The 20411-nt window shown below is 39.1% G+C and overlaps 2 protein-coding genes across 2 annotated transcripts in view; one reads left to right on the top strand and one right to left on the bottom strand.

Annotated features, from left to right (window-relative positions):
* The window catches only part of VAPB (VAMP associated protein B and C), a 54481-nt gene extending 41966 nt beyond the window's left edge, over positions 1–12515 (top strand). The window contains exons 4-6 of the mRNA XM_063297012.1: positions 3554–3634; positions 6258–6431; positions 10109–12515. Coding sequence (XP_063153082.1) covers positions 3554–3634; positions 6258–6431; positions 10109–10267 — 414 coding nt within the window. The 3' untranslated portion in view covers positions 10268–12515. The remainder of the gene's footprint in view (positions 1–3553; positions 3635–6257; positions 6432–10108) is intronic.
* Positions 12516–17948: 5433 nt separating this feature from the next.
* APCDD1L (APC down-regulated 1 like) overlaps positions 17949–20411 on the bottom strand; it is a 44010-nt gene continuing 41547 nt past the window's right edge. The window contains exon 4 of the mRNA XM_063297004.1: positions 17949–18805. Within this exon, the coding sequence (XP_063153074.1) occupies positions 18041–18805 (765 nt within the window). The 3' untranslated portion in view covers positions 17949–18040. The remainder of the gene's footprint in view (positions 18806–20411) is intronic.

Raw genomic sequence — 20411 nt, 5'->3', positions numbered from 1 at the left:
TATTATTTTTGTATTAAATTTGAAAATATTAGCATTTTCCTACATGTTCAATCAGCTGATTTGAACCTTCAGCTTTCTATTTTCACTTTCCCTTGGGAACTGTCTGCTTATCTCACTTTTGCTTGCATAAATACATTTTGGAACTTTTTCATATCCTTGACTTTCGCTGGTTAAGCTCCTAGGGAGCGCCATAATCTACTGCATGAGACATGGAGAATTTTAAACAGATTTTTTTCTGACTTCCACCAAGATTTTATGCAAGATATCCAGGACATCGTGGAAAATCCTCTGCCATCAGGTTGGGGATGTGGTCGCTGAAACTGAGGAATTCAACAATATAAATGTTTCTTCTAAGAGTGAGATTGGGATTTTTATTGAGATGCTGGATGAAGATTGGATAGTGGACTTGGAGAAATTTAAGGGAGAGAGAGATCTGCAAGCCACAAGTGAAATTGTCTTTCTGGTGGAATGCCGTGAAAAGCAGTTTTTGAGGGGGGCAGTTGGGCTGTTTGATTCTTTTAAGAAAGAAGCTCTGTGCATATTGTGGGGATATGTAAATGCTCTGGTTTATTTTGAAGTAGGATAAGAGTTGAAGAATGTCTATCTGGTTTGCTTTAAGGGTTTGATGTCATTTGCTTTTAAAGATTTGGATTAAGATTAAGGTTAAAAAATGTGCTTATTTGGATGGTTTTAAGGATTTGATTTAAGGTTACTATTTTGAATTTTTTTGGGTTTATTAAGACTAAGATTATTAAAACTATTGTATTAAGTATTATGGCAGACAATCTATACGCTTTTTAATTTGATTCTTACTTTATTAGACAGAAATGTATAGAATACACTACATGCACAATTATTAGGCAAGTTGTATTTTTGAGGATGAATTTCATTATTGAACAACTACAGTGCTCTTGGTCAATCCAAAATGTTAATAAACCTCAAAACTGAATATTTAAGAAAGTAAAAGTAGGTTTTGGCTTCCTTAGGAGCATATCTATGTGTGCACAATTATTGGGCAACTATTAGTGTGCAGAATTATTATGCAACTAAATGAAAAATGAAAATTCCCCCATCTCACTCGTTTATTTTCACCTGTTAAAGTGAGAATAACAACTCAAAATTTACAAATAAACATTTCTGACATTTCAAACAAAAAATCAGTGACCAATATAGCCACCCTTCTTTGCAATAACAGTCATAAGCCTTCCATTCATGGAGCCTGTCAGTTTCTTGATCTGCTGATGATCACCTTTTTGTGCAGCAGCAACCACAGCCTCCCAGACACTGTTCAGAGAGGTGTACTGTTTTCCTTCACCATACATCTCCCATTTGAGAAGGGCCCACAAGTTCTCAATAGGGTTTAGATCAGGTGAGGAAGGGGGCCATGTCATTATTCTTCCATCTTTGAGGCCTTTACTGGCTAGCCACACAGTGGAGTAGTTCGATGCATGCGATGGAGCATTGTCCTGCATAAACATCACCGTCTTCTTGAAAGATGCAGACTTTTTCCTGTACCGATTGAAGAAAGTGTCTTCTAAAAACTGGCAGTAGGTTTGGGAGTTGATTTTGAGTCCATCTTCAACCCGAAAAGGTCCAACTAGCTCATCTTTAATAATAGCAGCCCATACCAGTACCCCACCTCCACCTTGCTGGCGTCTGAGTCAAAGTGGAGCTCTGTGCCCGTTACTGATCCAGCCACGGGCCTATCCATCTGGTCCGTCAAGAGTCACTCTCATCTCATCAGTCCATAAAACATTTGAAAAATCTGTCTTCAGATATTTCTTGGCCCAGTCTTGCCGTTTCAACTTACGTGTCTTGTTCAGTGGTGGTCGAGTTTCAGCCTTCCTTACCTTGGCCATGTCTCTGAGCACTGAACACCTTGTACTTCTGGGCACTCCAGGTAGGTTGCAGTTCTGGAATATGACAGCACTAGAGGATAATGGGTTCCTGGTAGCTTCACGTTTGATTCTTCTCAAATCTTTGGCAGTTAATTTGCATCTTTTTCTCTCAACACGTTTCTTGCGACCCTGTTGACTCTCTGCAACAAAACATTTGATGGTTCTGTGGTCACGCCCCAATATCTTAGCAATTTCAAGAGTGCTGCATCCCTCTGAAAGACTTTTTACAATTTTTGACTTTTCAGAGTCAGTTAAATCTCTTTTTTGGCCCATTTTGCCTGAGGAAAAGAAGCTGCCTAATAAGTATGCACACCTTGATAAAGGGGGTTGATCTCCTTAGGCTACACCCTCCCTCATTACACAAATACACATCACCTGATATGCTTATATCCGAAGCATTCAGGTTTATACAGCTTGGAGGTGGAAAATATGCATAAAAATGATGATATGGTCAAAATACTCACTTGCCTAATAATTGTGCACACAGTGTAGTGGTAGAAAGGGAATAATTAAATATGTGTTATCTTTTGGAGGGGAGAAAGATGTTTAGGGGGTTTATTTGAATTTTTTGTTTTATTTTAATATAAGGGGGAGGAGTAACTGTACTTAGTGATGTGCCAAAGTGGAATGATTTATAGAAATAATGTGGTTTTTGTTTAATACAGAGTAAGAGATTGATTATGGAAATTTTTGTATATCTTTGCTGTTTAAAGTCGGAAGCCACATCTTGTAAATTTGAAAAAACTTTCTTTTGTGTTTTCGCACCTTTTTAGTTCTTTTTTTCTTCTCTGTAGTTTTGTTTTGTAGTTTTTACTCTTTTCTTGAAACTTACTAAAATTTATTTTAAAAAAAAATGTTTGGTGGCTCTCTTTTTATACATTCTCAGAGGCTAGATGACACTATACCCATCTCTTCCAATATAGGTAGTCCTCACTTAACAATGGTAATTGGGCCCGGAATTTTTGTTGCTAAGTAGCGCGCTTGTAAAGCACAACATCACATGACCACGCCACTTAGCGCTGGAAATTCCAGCATGCCCAGTTGCTGTCGTTAAGCTAATCACCACAGGTTGTTAAATGAGGATGTCTTGTGATCGCCATTTGCAACCTTCTGCTGAGTTCCTCATTGACTTTGCTCATAGGAAGCCAGCAAAGAAGGTTGCAAATGGTGACCGCAGGATGTTGCAACCAACGTAACTATGAGGACGGGTCATAAGGACCACATGTTCAGCACCGTTGTAAATTCTGATGGTTGCTGAATGAGTGGTCATTAAACAAGGTCCACCTGTACATAATTTGGCCCTTTTTTCTGGCTCAGGCAAATAAGCATCCTTTCTGGAGTTGAAAGAAAATAAGACATTAAACATATATCATGACAAATGTTCAAGGTTTCTATGATATAAAATCTTGCATTCCATCTGGAGAGTACCAGGGGACATTGGTGATGCTCACTTCTAAACAAAAACATAACATCCATAGTTAAGAAAAAAGTAATCTTTTCTTCTGGATTTATTTATTTATTTATCCATCCAATGCAGTCAAGAGACCCTTAGCAGGTTACAGTCTCAACGATAAAGTGTCCACAGTATAAATAGTTTAATACAAAACTGAAAATTATTTTATTTAATAACTTTGTTACTTCTTCTTGTGCTGTAGTGGAAAGAAGCAAAACCAGAAGAACTCATGGATTCTAAACTTAAATGTGTGTTTGAGCTGCCAGCAGAAAATGATAAACCCGTGAGTGCCATTGTATTTTTATGTGGTTGATAGAAAGGCAAGTAAGAGATGATAACTGCAGTTGAACCTTCTTGAATTAGAATTTAGCTGCAATTTCCATGATCTCAATATTGGTTCATGATTTATTTAGAAACTTTCTTTTCTATCTCGCCTTTATTATTTTTATAAATAACTCAAGGCAGCTAACATACCAAATACTTCTTCCTCCTCCTATTTTCCCCACAACAGCAACCCTATGAGGTGACTTGGGCTGAGAGAGAATGACTGGCCCAAGGTCACCCAGCGGGCTTTTATGCCTCAGGCGGGACTAGAACTCTCATACCACGCCTGATTGGCTCTTGGGCTGAGGGAGAGGGACTGGCCCAAGGTCACCCAGCCGGCTTTCAGGCCTAAGGCGGGACTAGAACTCTCATACCACGCCTGATTGGCTCTTGGGCTGAGAGAGGGACTGGCCCAAGGTCACCCAGCCGGCTTTCAGGCCTAAGGCAGGACTAGAACTCACAGTCTATAAATAAGTAAAAAAACTCAGTCTATAATAAAAGTTGGGCATTTCTATGCATATTTTTGTGTATGTATGCATCTGTATTCATTTTTTTTAATGATTTGTTCATTAAAGTTGCTCAACTTTAGGGGACAAAACAATCACCATTTATTTGCTTTCTTTCATTGGATTTTGATTCCTGAGATATACAGGATTAATTGTAGCAGTAGCAAAGAACATATCCCTTTATTCTGGTGTTTGCCACCTGCTGTTCTTAAATGCTCTTGGATTAAAGAAGGATGTGGAAACCTCTTTTTATACAAATTGGGAAGAAATCCTTGATTTTCAGCATTGCATTTAAAAAGGCTGAAGTTCTCTCAGCATCACATTCTAGCCTCTCTCCATTTGAATGGAATCATAGATTATATGCACACACAGCTCTCAAAACTGTAAGGTAGGGCTATATACGTTGCACTCTCTGCCTTATGCTTTTAGAACATTGCATACCTGAAAAACCATGTTGCAATAATGTTCAGGTTTCCTTATCCCGCACCTAAGATATAAGAATGGAAAATCCTGCAGAAGATGGAAGTTATGATACTGTGTAGCCCTTTCCTAATTGCTTTGGGAATGCTTCTCCAGAACCTCCTAGCCAGTATGGTGAAAATTTCCCAAGATGGCTCAAAAGTCTTGGAACTACAATTCCAGCACATTTGGAGGATGGCAATTGAGAAGGCTGGCATAGGAAAAGAGAGAAACATTGATTGCTTTCTTTTTCTGATCTCTCAAAACATTGAATGACAAAACAATGACTTGCATAAGCTTAAAGTTATATAAGCTTAATGACTTACAGTAAGTAACAGGAACATTTTATTTTCCATCATCAGTTTTAGTATGTCAAGCTGTAACTTAAGTTTCAGTGAGAAGGAATACGTCATTCTAGAGATTTTATGGAGAAGTGGGCAGGTGATTAGGGAGCAGGTGATTGGTCTGAACAGTGGCCCTTCCTTTGGTGTTCTATCCTGCCATTATGAAACACCAGAACAGAGATTATATTGGCTCCTGCCAGCATTAAGAGTTTGATTCCAAAACAACAGTGCTCCTAGAGGTCCACCAAGTAGAGACTAGTGATCACCTCCACTTTGTGAGTGATAGCCCCCTCAAAATCAGTTCCCCATAGCTCTAAGATGAAAGGAATGGCTTGTTTGTACAGGTTAGTGATTTCCCAACCATGAATTTGGGGCAGCAGTGAGAAATGGGAAAGAATACTCTTAATTTACCAAATATTTTAAGGCACACACTTTAATAACGGACACCACTTTAAAACATCCCTAGACAGTGGTATTCCAGAATTTTGGCCTATTGCTCCTAACATAAGGATTATTATCCCAGTATTTTCGCGGGGTAGGGGGAGTGCCCTCCAGCTGCTACTCATTTGTATTCTACCAAAGTGTGTGCAGTTCTTCACTTTTAATGGATGTCCAGGTCTGAACAAATGCATTTGAATGACCAAGGAGTCCTGAGTTATCTATAGCTACAATTGAAACTGTGTTTACATTCGTCCACTGTTTTCAAAGTCTGATTCTTACAATTCACATTAACTTCTAAGTATGGTTGGGTAGACTTTGGGTCTTCTCTCATGTTATTTAACTATAACTCCCAACATCTCTACCAGGACACACAATTTACAGCTGCATTGGCTTCCGGTATGTTCCGGGCTGTTTTTTCGGAATATGTCAGAATCCTAGATGGGGTGGGCCAAAGGTATATAAGAAAACATCTGCATGTGTGTGCATGTACTTATTAGGGGAGACTCTTTACAGCAGACCACTAGTATTTAGATAAATCTTTTCAGGATGTAGAGAACAGCTTTCTCATTAGGCATGCCAATTGTGGCATTGTCTGTTTCAAGAGGTCCATTTGGCTATTTCTTCATTTCTATTTTGGGCTTTGCTAAGGCATTTTTAAATTTTAGTTGGAACTGTAATAGTGAATGTTGTTATTGTAGCATTAATTTTGTATGCCTTATACTTTAATTATTTTGTTGTGAGCCCCCTCTGCATGCTAAAATTACAATAGGAGGACTAATTATAAATTACCATTAAACAAAACTTTCTCCTCTTTTTTCCATTCTCTCAACAGCATGATGTAGAAATAAATAAAATTATATCCCCAGCTGCAACAAAGCCAGAATCTTCTGTAATGTCAAAATCATTAAGTTCTTCGGATGACAGTGAAATGAAGAAAGTAATGGAAGAATGTAAGAGACTGCAGTTAGAAGTTCAGAGGTTACGAGAGGAGAATAAACAATTTAAGGTAAACTTAATTATGTTGCCTATGTAGGTGAGAGATTTAGGAACATCCAGGTGTAAGGGTTTGTTTTTTGTATCATAATGTAGTCACAGCTGTATATCACATTGCATTATTGATCCTTCACAGTTCACCCCTTGTTTTTATCCATAGTTTGTAGAATAGTCCATAGCGACCTGATTTATACAAAACTCCAAAAATTATAAAACTTTTTTTTACGAACTACAACCTTCATATTAACTCAGAAATAAAGAACCTACATTGGTTTAGTTCACATGATGCTGAGCCACACCTTACCCAACCATCATTTTGCTTAATGAACTAGTCCATGTGGTTAGCTTATGGTTCAGCATGTTGTGTGAACATGATTTACTGATTTTCTTGGACTAATTAAGGATAAGTATGTCATGGCACCAAATGAGTGTGATTTTGAGTTGATCTAACAACAGTTCTGCTGAATAGGAGAGAAATTGGGTAAATGAAAACAGTGATAATTAAATGTATCCCCTCACCTTTTTATGGCTATGCAGATAAAGGCAACTATAAGTTTTAGTTTAAAAATAAGTGACTTGGTGTTTTAAAAAGTTAGGGATTAACTATACCTATTAAAATACTGGTTCAGGTTTAGCAGAAACCTTTGGTATAGTTGGAGTTTTGCTTGGAAAAGGAACACTTGAGGAACTGGTCATTTGTAAATTCATACAGGTCATCTCCTGATTCCAGAGTTTACTGTATTAGGCTTAAGAAATAAAGGCACTAGAAGAATCCGCATGAAGGGATAGACAGTGCACAGGGAATGCAGTGCACTCCACCTGCCCCAAATGGTTAAGCTCTTGAACATCCTGAGTTAAGCTCTGTATAGGCGCAGAACCCATGCCTATTAAGTCACTGAAGACCACCCAAAATGCCACAGTTACACGTAAGGACATAAAACAGCCCTGCTGGGTCAAGCTCTAAGTCCAACTTGCCCAGCATTCTGTATCCCCCAGTGGCCAACTAGATGATTGAGGAAGCTCACAAGCTTGGGCCATAGGGTGAGAGGAGAGCTCCCTTTCACTGGAGTTTCCTAGCAGCCAGTACTGAAGGCCTGCTGCCAATAATTCAGAAGGCAGGAAACTGCCATCACATTTAATAGGTACTGATAGCCAGTCCAGTCCCCTTTTGAAATTATTCACATTGGATGCCATTCTTAGAATTGCTGGTAGCAAATTCCATTGTTCATCTATGCCCTCCATGTATTTCCTTCTGTTGGTCCAGAATCTCTCTGAATTTAGTTTCTTTTTTTAATAAGAATTTTATTAAGTTTCAAGCAAAGATAAAAGCTACAGGAAAAAAAAAAAAAAAAAACAAAGAAAACAAACTAAAAAGGAGTGAAAACACAAGAGAAAATTTTTTCGAAGTTAAAAGAAGTGTGACTTTGACTTTTAACAGCAAGGATATACAAAAATTTTCCGTGATCAATCCCTTATTCTATATTAAACCAAAACCACATTATTTCTATAAATCATTCCACATTGGCACATTATAAAAATCACTAAGTACAGTTTCTCCCTCCCCTTATATTAAAAAAAGAAAAAAGAAAAATTCATATAATCCTCCTAAACAACTTCTCCCTCCCCAAAGATAACATCTACTTAATTATCCCCTTCCTACTAGTGTTCTATACATTTGTGTCTACTATAATAAAAATCAAATTAAAAAGCACATAAATTGTCTGCCATTATACTTAATAATACAACAATTTTAATGATCTTAATAAACCCCAAAACTTCCAAGTAGACATTTTTATACCTTATTAATCTTAATCCAAATCATTAAAGATAAATGAAATCAGCCACACTGTGAAAGCAATCCAGATAAATATTCTTTAACCCTTATCCCACTTGAAAATAAACCAGAGCATTTACATATCCCCACAATGTACACAGAGCTTTTCTCTTAAAAAAATCAAACAGCCCGATGACCCCCCTCAAAAATTCCAACTTCTTTCCATGGCATTCCACAGAAAGTCAATTTCACTTGTGGCTTGCAGATCTCTCCCTCCCTTAAATTTCTCCAAATCTACTATCCAATCTTCATCCAGCATCTCAATAAAAATCTCATTCTCAGAAGAAACATTTCTATTGTTGAATTCCTCGATTTCATCCACCACATCCCCAACCTGATGGCACATTTTAAATCTTGTATTTTCCACGATGTCCTGAATATCTTGCATAAAAACTTGGTAAAAGTCAGAAGAAATCTGTTTAAAGTCCTCCATGTCTCACGCAGTAGATTATGGCTCCCCCTAGGAGCTTAACCAGTGAAAGTCAAAGATATGAAAGAGTTCCAGAATGTGTTTGCACAAGCAAAAGTGAGATAAGCAGACAGTTCCCAAGGGAAAGTAGAAGCAGAAAGCTGAAGGTTCAAATCAGCTGATTCAACGTGTAGAAAAATACTAGTATCTTCAAATGTAGTACAAAAATAATAACAGGGAGACAATTATTTACTCTCAGTCCTCCTTAATATTTGGAGGGAAAACAAGGTCCAAAACTGGAAAAGAATCTTTTTTTAAAAAGTAATCCCAAAAATAACGGTAAGCACCAAGAAAGCCAGCTTCTCCTTGTGGTAGAAAGCCTCTCTTAGGGTATACATACTTAAAAGAAATAAAAATTCAGTGATTTAGAACTGGGCTGGCCGGTTTTAAGTGTCTCTTTAAGGCTACAAGCACAGCTTGGAAAATGGTGATGTCTCAGCCAGCTCTTACCAGTTGAACGTGAAACTTTGTGATCTTCTGGCTGCAAACAGCTGCCCGGAGGACAGATAGGGTGATTCCAGGTGTTTTCCTTTATCTGGAGAACACTCCTGGGCTTCAGGAGAACCTGCCTGAGCCCGAAAAAACTGCCACGTTGTCAGCTCTGCTGGCTGAGCCCACAGGCACAGCTGTTCAGTCTGCCATGTCCCCACGGGAAGTCCCCTCTGGATTTAGTTTCAAGTTCTAACACTGTGAGAAAGGGAGAAGAACCTTGGCCTCTCCATGTTCTCTGTGCTCTGCATGATTGCATATACTTCCCGTGGGTCGCCCCTTACCCTCCCATGTTGAAAGCTAAAGAGCCCCCTTGCATGCGTGCAGCTGTAGCCCTTTGCTAGCCCTTTTGTGCATCTCTTCTAGCTGTATAATCTTCTTCTTACAATGCAGCGACCAGGACTGCACACAATACTCCCAATTAATACTAGCCATAGATTCGTATAAGGGCATTACATTGACAGCTTCAGTTCCTTTCCTAATGATTCCAATTAAGGAATTTGCCTTTTTCTCAGGTAAGTTCCCAGTTTCTTCTGCTTGGAAAAGGAACTGTTGATCTCAGTCTGGTTTGCACACATTTCAGCGCATCAGGGATAGTCAGTCTCTTTTGGGTTGAGTGAAGGAGTTGACCAGGCAGCAGAGGGTGGGAAGTGCTTCATTGGACAGGTCCAGGGACCAAAATGGGTGAGGCCATGCTACATTTCAGACACCCCAAATTGCAAGATGGTTTTTAAAAGTTTTTTTTAAATTTGTTGAACGGCTGAAGCACAAAATGTTTGATGGTGGGAGAGCCACATAGGATGTGGGGCAGGCATTGATTGTTAATCCCTTCTCTGCCTTAACCTAAATAACCATGTTTTTTTAAAAAAAAACAACCTTCAATTTAACCTTGCAACAGGAAGAAGATGGACTGAGGATGAGGAAGGCACCCCAGTCAAACCATCCAAACTATGCTTCCGCTGCTGCTGTGAAGGAGGAGGGTCTCAGCACAAGACTACTCGCACTGGTGGTTTTGTTCTTTATTGTCGGCGTAATTATAGGGAAAATCGCCTTGTAGAGGCAGCATGTGGAGAATTGTAAATTGGATTGATGGATTTGCCATATCATTGGATTAAATTTATTCGTAACAAATGTTTTAAAAAAAAAGTGTATGACATCTCACAGGTCTTGCCTTTTAAAATTTTTACCCCTGCACAAATATAACATTAGCATAACATAATCTACTAGAAAGTTTAAACTGTATACAGAATAAGCAGAAGACAGGAGGGATTATCTTGATTGTGAGGACAGAGGAAGGAATCATGTATTTAACACTATGAAAGTGCATTGTTTAAAAAAAAGTACCTTAAGCTTTTCTTGGACTTCGAAATCTATTCCTAGAGTTCTCTCCTTTGGAGAAATAAATGCCCATCCTTTGGAGGAGCTGATCTGTTTGGTTCTTTAGAAGTTGGCTTAAGTTGCCGAGGTGGATGGTTTTCTGTAAAATATACTTAACCCACTCTGCCTCCTCCATAAATCTAACGGTTCTGCCCAATGGGTGTGACTGGTTTCTGAATCACAGCAATGTATCTCATTAATCAGGTATTGATTCCATTATGAACTATGTAAGCATGGCGGTCTTTCTCTAGCTCCCATGTCATCCTGTGCAGCTGTGGAGGAGTGGAACAAAGAAAGGGGAAGGGGGAAGGACTCAGGACAGATTCATGGGACAAGAGGGGAACAAGGACTTCTGAGCTGACAGCGTTGCTGCAGTTGGTCCCAGCCAGTCTGTGTATGGCTTGGACATCACCAAAGGCTTTTGGAATGTTCTAGCTATGTCTGGGAGTGGGAATCAGGAGAAATGGAAGTGGAAGGGCTCAGTTGCACACTTAAAAGTTCTGCCGGACTAGTAGTGAAAAAAATAAAATTGCTTACTGTGGGTTTGAAAACATTGGGTGCCCAATTCCTAGTCGTCTTCAGACAATATGTTGCACTAAAGTGCTCCAAGCTGAATTGGGGGTGTGGCACTTATTCAGACTGGCTTTGCAATAAGAGGGAGCATTATATGGGGCCATTGCACTTAGCACCCCGACCCTCCCCTCTTGCAGTTAATCTGATCAGATAAATTCCTTTTGACCATCTGTTTTCCGATCCAGATGCAAGTGTTAATGGGGACCATATACTTCTGCCTTCTAATTTTTTTTTTTTTTGCATCCTGTTTGTCCCATCCTCCAAAGATCCTTGCCCTTCAGTGTTTGCAGCCATAGCAGATTTTCATGGGCCTTCACCATACACAACATTAGGTGTGTGCAAGTCTTTCATCCCTTACGTAATTTGGCATTTCTTTCCATTAACCCATATTTTGAAACTTTTGCAAATCAAGTTTCTGTCCTGAACCCAAAGACAATGGGCGATCCTCTCAAGATAACAAGGCTTGTTTTATGTGTGCCCTTTGCTAATATGACTTAGCTCAGCTTCTGCTTTTTTCTCAGCAGCCCAGCTAGAAAGTGAAACCGTATGCATCCTCTTTGTGCCCATCAGCTGATTTAGTAGCTGAGTTTCTATTAGCATGCCATATAGATAGGCAGTGGTGCAACCTGTGCTGAAAAAGCCAAGGATCTGGGGACAAATGCATGGGGGAATCAATGAGTGGAATTCCTGACTCCAGGTCACCTAACTGTCCTGTGTGTAGGAGGACATGTCTTGACACACAGCATTGGTAGGTCTTGCTTGGTGAATTTACCAAGCTATTTAAGTAATGAAAGGCTTAGAGGAAGCAGATACAATCCCACCACTGCAAGGTTGAAAGTGCTGGGCAGTTGACTGTGTGTTGGATTATATAGAATGAGGATCAATGCCTTGTTCTTCTAAAAGGGGACCAAGCTACCATTGCTGTTGGTTCATGCCGCTGAGTTAAAACTCTTATATCCAGATGTGTATGCATATTTAACTTATTTAATGTATTTCATCTCATGTTTTCTTCATTGTTATGGAAATTTGACTACTGCTATAAATGGTTAAAAAAAGAAAAAAAACAAAGAAAGGCACCTGTTCAGAGTTGGTGAATAGGACTAATTTTTCCTTTTTATTGCTGTAGTGGTGAAGAATTCTTCTGCCTCCTAACACTTAGGGCACCACATAATTCTCAGTTTTGGTCATCTAAACATTGGGGAAGACAGCGGTCAAAAAACTGTTTTTGTATATAAAATAAGTCTATGTAGGGGAAAAAATTAGTAGGAATTAGTTCTATGCTGTTAAAAAAAAAGACCAATCCTGTTTGACTATGTAGTATCTTTAAAAAATCAAATAAATCTACCCCAAATTAATACATTTTGTTGCTGTCTGATTACTTCCAGTTTATACTTTACAAAACATGCATCTTGTTACCTGGTTTTGATTCCAATTTCCTTGGCTTTATTTTGTTGTCTAACATTTATCATGAAATAGTTCAAGGTGTACCTTTAATGGGGGAATATGAAATTCAGGGAGCTTTCTGGAATTATCCCAGTCAATAGATACAAGAAGCAATTTGGCAAACTGGCTGAATGGCATTCAGTTCGTGAATTGGAATTCTGCCACTAAATTGTTAAAATACTTCTGCAGCAGGATCATAGAACCTTTTAGTCAGGTTCTTTTATTGCTTTAAAGTTTTTTAAAAGGGAGAGAGGAAAAAAGGGGGGAAGCATAAAGACAAAGGAGAGAAAAAGAAAAAAAATGCCACATATAGGAAGTAATTTAGCCTAATAGTAAACACATCATTAAACCTTAATCACAATAATATTGATCAGTCTTTTATAGTGTTTCTCAACCTTGGCAACTTTAAAATGTGTGAACTTCAACTCCCAGAATTCCCCAGCCAATATAGCTAGCTGGGGAATTCTGGGAGTTGAAGTCCACATATCTTAAAGTTGCCAAGGTTGAGAAACACTGATCTAATACATAAAGAGTTGGTCCATAAACAGAAATCAAACAGCTGTTTGCTAGTTCCAAATTCTTGGTATATAATCCAAAAGTATTTGCACATCTTGAAAATATATTGATGTCTTTATTGCCATATTACCAAATTTACAGATACTAAACCAAATCATACAAATTTCCTTCACCCTTTTTTCATTTCTAACATAACGAAGTTGGAAGCCAACTCTTTTTTAAAGGTTCTCTGTAGTGTTCAGTAAATATGAAAAATATTACAATGAAGTAGTCTCAGTTTAAAAGGTCAGTTGTACTTAAAGAATATTAAGTATGTTTCATCTTTTAAGATGGGACTACTTCCATTTTCATTTCCATAGAACAAATTAATAGCTGAAGGTCTGAAAGAATATTCCCTTAGCTATTGATTTGTTCATATGGACATTTCTAACTGTTTCGTTCCAAGCTTGATGCTTGCAATCTGCAGTCTTTGATCTTCATCTTACATCAGCATGTAAGCTACTCAGTGGTGGCTACTTAAACATTGCAGATACACAGTGGGAAGCATTTCTCACACACTGTACTAAATCATGCATGGTTAAGAGGAACCCATCTGATCCAGCACTCTGTGTTGTAAGAATGCCCAACCTCATGCTTTTAGGAAGTTCACAAGCAGAACCTAGAGGGTGATAGTCCTCTTCCACTGTCACTCCGCAGCAGCCAGTACTTAAGTCAGGCTAGCAGGGGGCACCTTCAAGTCTGTTTTTGACTCCTGGTGACTGCCTGAACAAGTCCCTGCAGTTTTCTTGGCAAGATTTTCAGAAATGGTTTGCATTGCCTCTCTCCTAAGGCTGGGGGAGTGTGACTGGCCCAAGGTCACCCAGCTGGCTTCATGCCTAAGGCAGGACTAGAACTCATGGTCTCCCAGTTTCTAGCCCAGTGCCATAACCACTACACCAAACTGGCTCTGACCTATAGTTCAGGAGGTAGTAAATAGACTCCATGATAAATTTTCTTCCATAAATGTACCTAATGTCCTTTTAAAACTCTCTAAATTTGTGGCCATCATCACATGAAATGGCAGTGGATTCATAGTTAAACCATGTGTTGTAACCATACTTTACTGAAGAAACCCATAATTTGCTGGCTTAACACACAAAGCCACTTGTTATTGCTTAACACATGTAAACCAAGTCTATGATGTTATCCTATCATTCTAGTAATGAGGCCATGTGGCAAACCAACAAGAAAAATAAATCCAGTCTGAAGTGCAGTATCCTTAAAAACACACTGAACATCATTCAGGGATCTAGATTCCACTCCCAAAATTCTCAGCAATGGCTATGTTGGATGGGAAACTTGAGAGCTGAAGGCCACATTTCCAGATTAAGGAAAGTTAGGGAAATCTGCTTTAAAGGAAAACTGTATGGGTACATGTGGCGTTTTTTTGATCAATGTAGGAACAGCTATAGAGGCCTTAAACATGGAAGTGGGAATGGCTGGCACATTTGTTTTATGACAATTTTAAAGGATATTGGTTTTTTTTACTTGATTTGTTTTCTTGAAGAAAATTTTAACACATTTAAAATAAAAATAATCCAGTCCCATCCTGACCAAGTGCCGAATGCCCATGTGGAACTAGAAGCTAGCAAAAACTCGGGCTGTAAATCCTGAATAATTCGTGAGCTGTTTACGGGATTGAGCATGAACCCAACATAAATTCTCCTGCAAGAATGTAACACTCAAAGTACTATGCATTCACACATTTGTGGTTTTGCATGGAACAAAAGTATGCAAATACAATGTTCTCAACTCCACAAACAAATGATTTAGTCACGAAATCATTGATGTCAGAGGGATCTTGGGCAGAGGTACAGAACAGATATGTGCAGTGATGATCCTGAATAATGCTACTCATGACTCATGCTCTATGAGTAATGCTGACAAGCAACCATCTGAATTAATACAACAAATGGGCCATGGTGTATAAATATATTGAGAAAGGGAAGCCACACTCATACTGTGTCTCCGAGAAGTCCACACTACTTAGTCCCAGGATGGGCAAGAGTTTTGTATCCGCAATGTTAATGCCTCGTTCTTTTTTTCCCACCACCATCCCATTTTTCTTCCATTTTCAGTCCCAATTCTCTGACAAAGGGCTGGCATGGTCTTTGTTCCTACTGTACCAGAAGCACAGTAACTATTGAATCACCTGGAGACCATTTGGAGTTAACAACTCTAGAGAGTAGCAGCAACTTTTTTTTTTTAATTAGTGAAATGCTATGATCTATTAAGCTATAAAAGAGGAACACATAATTGGAGGGCCTCCAGGCTACATGTAGCCTTCAGAGTAACCCCCCAAAATTACCACCAAATGGAAAATTTAATGTAACAGAAGGGAATTTTTAAAATGCCAGAGTGGCTTACATTAACCATGTTTAACATTTTAACTACATACAATAGTTTTCCTGGATGGCTTTGTTTTGTTTCCACCTACTTATTGGAGTACAAACCCTGGGATCCTCCGGAACAGCTAAATGTGGCCCTCAAACTTAAAAGATTCATTTCTTGTGAATTGCAACCCCATTCAATCTAAGCATTGCCTATTTTTTTTTCTCAGATCTATAATTTGACATCCTTTTAACAGAAGATCAAAGGTGGAAACTTCATAGGCAGAATGCTATCTTTCATCTTTGAGAAACCACCCTTATGATTTAAATTTAGAGTTTTATACTGGGCCATACAAAATCAAGAATCTCAAACAGTAAGTGTTAGAAATTGCAAAGAATAAAAACTCTGCTCCGTTGCTGATCAGAAAAAGGAAAGAATGGGCTGTTCCAGGAACAAAAGACACACATATTTAGAAGATGAACAGTTGTTTTTATGTACACAACATCTAAAAACTTCCCTTTGAATTTTTTTTAAAAAATCTGTTGAAATATACTTTGTTGTAATAATTGTATATTAAGAAAAGCATTATATTTTGTGTCTGTTGTAAATGAATTTGGCTGCTGCTATTTCTATAAAATCCCATTAACCTTTCTACATATTAATCATAACCTCATTAATATAGTATATAATTTGCAGTCATTGTATAGTTCTTTTCATTAAAAAAAGAAGCCAACTGGCAAAAGACAGACTTACCAAAAAAAAAAAGCTTATTAATATACAGAGCTAAAAACAAAATTACAGCAGCTTTTTTATTATATTACCCCATATATATCATCCTGAGTTATTTTAGGTTATTTAGGAGCACCTATTCTTCCTTAAGTTTTAGATTGCCTATTCTTCCTGCAAAAGAAAAAAAAAAGCTACTTGCATAGAATGAAGTGGCTGCTGACTCAGACTGGATCTCCAAAGAACTGAAGAAAATTTTGATCAGTGTGACACCACTGGTTGTCTGCTTTGTCAGAAGATACATCTCTGACAGAACTCAATTGAATGTTGCTTTGCTGAATAATCAAGAAAGCTAAAATGAGCTAAAAAACTCAGGATGGATATGGGAAAAAACTAGAGGACATCAAACAGCCTCCCAGAAGTGTGAGAGTCCAGTGCCCCTCATTTTATGCCATGCTGTCTGGGAACTATGGCAGATGTAGTCGTCATATCTGAAATCTACCAATTTGAGGAAGTTGGAGACAGATCCTCCTAAGCATTTTCTTTTCTGTTTACCAAAATAAATCCCCTTTCCTACACATTACTACTGCTGCAGAACATGAGATGGAAGCTTTAAGTTTCCCATCACCAAATCCCTTACCCAATCCGAGTGCTTGAGGAAAGTCCTCTGGCCCCAGTGGTAGTTATATTTTTAAGGTGCTGTTTGTAGCCCACGTGAGCAGGAGCTGGTGGTCATGACTGCAGCCCACCGCCTGATCCTTTTGTATGCCTGCAGTGTTGACACCCATACAAAATGGACAAGGCTTTGATCATGACCACCATCTTGACCTTTTTTTACCTCTGCAGGTACCACTGCACATGCGCCATTTTTGACAAGATCAGAAGTGGAGGCTTCATCTCTCCTTTCATGAGCACTGTTCTTAGCACAGCTGTAAGCAACATGTTCAACAAAATACAGAACTTTTTAGATAAATAAGCTGGCATCCATGAATTGTGACCTTGCTGACAACTCTATTTCTTTTGAGCTTATTCTCCCTGAGGACTGAACCATACAATTTTTATTTTAAAGACAATTTAAAGCTGCTTACAGCTGGCCACTAGAACAACAATTAGGGAGCATCATCACCTTATGTATCTGCTCTACCAAGAAAGGTACTTTCCACTTGCTAAGATGGACCATCCACCCTGGCAAACTACCTCCTTGCTAAGGATTTTAATTTATGCGTGCATTATATCACACAGTTCCTTCTTGTGGCAGCTAGAATTCAGCTTCTCTAATCCTTTATTGTTTTAACTGCTTTAAAAAAGTGTTGACCACATATCAAAATCCCTACAAAGCAATGTCAAGAAGAAAAATAAGTGACAGTAATATTGCTTCAATACACAACAGAACTTTAAACATTGGGATGTCTTGGAAGAAATTAAAAGAAACTTTTCCTATCTACTTGGGCCCTTTAGAACAGTGTTTCTCAATTTGGCAACTTTTAAGATGTGTAAACTCCAACTCCCAGAATTCCCTGGCCACATGTCTTAAAGTTGCTGAGATTGAGAAACACTGCTTCAGAACAGGCAGTTTTGTGTATTGAGTCACCTGATGAAAAGTGAATGACTTCCACTTCAAATACCAAGAAAGCCAATTCACAAGTCCATGTCTGTACTTAAGCAAGCATGGCAGGGGAAAGTTCAGCTGTCAAAGAAACACAATTTTTGTAATGCAAAACAAGGAAAAAAAACCACCTCTGAACGTGCTTATTTTTTTGGTCTGGCTACACAAAGCCTGAATGCTAAGGTTATCTGCATTTTCTGCAGCTCCATGAACAGGCTTTTAATCCCAGTTGACCAACAATGTAGCTAGAAACACCAGCAGAGATACAGGAGTCTTTGGTGCTCCATGGTTCACTTGGGCACTTAATCTTTCTGGATCGTGTGGCATAATATGTCTTGCCAAAGTTCCCAAGTGCCCACCACACTGGAGGAGAGGGGACTGGTAAGACGTGGGCCGCTTCCCGCGTGTGTCTGGGCTTGACCCATCAGTTGGTCTCTCGCCAATAAAGAGCAGGCTCCTCTCTTTTCCATCTCGTTCGAGGCGAAAGAGTTCATACTCGGTGTGGGGGAGCGTAATACCTAAAGCTGCGCATCCATTGGTGTGAGTCACATCTAGCTCCTGCCCAATGTGCCAAGATCCAGCCTCTCCACAGCTCCCAAAATCAGAGGAGTTCAGCATTAACACGGTGACCTGATCCATTGGTGTCACCCGAGCATGGGTCACCTTGAAGACCAGCTCGGTGCCTCCTCTCACAATGAGGGAAGGTGCGCCCTGGCTGTAATGACCCGAGGCATAAACGGTAAAAGTTGGTTGCTTGCAGAGTGGGTCAGAGTAGTGGTGATAGTAGCCTTCCCAGCTGCGGTTGTTGGCATGGAAGATGAAGTATCTGGTCAGAAAAAGCACGGCTGGGCGGACTTCACAGTGAGAGCTGGCCCAGTGGCCGCTCAGCAGCATGGGGAGCTCAGGTCTGGCTGGTAATACTGGTGGGTTATGTTCGTCAGCTCTGTATATAATCCCACAGGCAGGGCACGGATGGATGTGGTGCTGTGGAAGAAAATGACACCAACATTTTAATTGCATTGTTAATGTCTTCTATCATGGAGAATATGTTTCGATAGAAAAAATTAGCTTCTGTTTTTCAGACAAATTTGAAGGAACAGAGGGCCTTTTAGCTGTTGATGAATCAGGGTGTCCGCATGGTATGGTCAGGAAATATGGTGGCTGTGATGTGCAGTTGAAGGGCTGTGTTTTATATGTGAAGCACAGGTGGAGCTTTGATCACACCTGCAGACACCCCTGTGCTAAACTGTAACTCACAACAGCCGTTTCCACAATGGCCAGAGGTGAGGGATGCTGGGAATGGAGTTGGATGGAACACATTCGAATTCCAAAGAACTGAAGTATGAAATATTAACAGAGCTTGGTTGGGAGCACAGGAAATGAAACATCAATGGACGGGCCAAAACAGTTTTCACCCCCCTAATTCCAGCAGCTGGCATGTACTATATTTAACAACACATGCACTGTTTATTCTGACTACCCTCAAAATAAAAGATTTCTTGAATATTCCAAGCCTAAAGAACTTAAAAATGTTCAGAGTTTACTGAACTTTGCATGAAGAAGTTCCTAACAGAGATATAGGCTGAATTTCAACATCCTTTGTTCAGCTAATGAAAATAACAAAATGGTAGTCACCCTGGTTGTAACATAGTAAAAATTAGAGCGGCTGAATACCAGTCACTTCAAGACAGTCATCAGTGTCTTAATGGGCAAAGTAATATGATGCCAGAAGTTGAAATGTTGCTGTTTGTGTGCTGAATTACAACTCTGATCTTTCCAAATCAGCCCAAGTAAATGATAGGAGCTGTAGTGAAACACATCTAGAGAACACCAGCTGGGAAGGCTGGTTCAGAAGCCACCTTATAAAAATTTGTTTGCTTGTTTTAATTCACAATAAAAAGGGTGTTTTTCTAACCTTCCTGGACTGGGGAAGTATAAGTAACTATGTATGTAGTCCCTCAAATGGTTTCTGGTCAGCATTAGATGTTATTCTTGTCCTAATTATCATAGTGGGCACCGAACAATTTATGGTGAATGGTATCTGTTTTTATAAGCTATGAGCTGTTCTCTATGGTTGATTCTGAGAGACGCCAGCCGTGTTTGTATGGGAAGGAGATGTAAGTAACACTGTAGTTAGCCTAGCACCACTGCAGTTTGACATGTTGACTGAAGTCTGCTGTAATTCAACCATTTTTAACCCACCTTATTGTAACTGTCACTCCAAGGAGCATTGATGCTATGCAGTCTGTAATAACTAAATAGCCCAGCAGTTACTGAAATATGTATGTTCTTTTTTAAAACAGGAAATACTTTAATAATGGAAGATAATTTTCCAAATGTGGTTTTTTTTGTTAAAACAGACAGATTTGGGGAAAATCAAAGAGCTATTTTTGTGTAGGAGCAATTTGGTGTTGGGGTGTGTGTGTGTGTGTTGGTGTAGATGTATAGATACATTTTTGAAGGGAAGAAAAAAATAGCAGTGCCCTGGAGAAGTTTCTTACAACAACTGGTATGGTGGAAGGCAACTGGTTTTCCTCCAGGTTGTAAGAATGCTCCATTTCAACGAAGTTTGAGAAAAAGGTAGAATGAG

This window comes from Candoia aspera, chromosome 3 (genome assembly GCF_035149785.1).
Source record: "Candoia aspera isolate rCanAsp1 chromosome 3, rCanAsp1.hap2, whole genome shotgun sequence".
In the NCBI taxonomy this organism is placed as follows: Eukaryota; Metazoa; Chordata; class Lepidosauria; order Squamata; family Boidae; genus Candoia; species Candoia aspera.
Note: the sequence above shows the minus strand (reverse complement) of the source record. Positions and strands in the feature narration are given on the sequence as shown.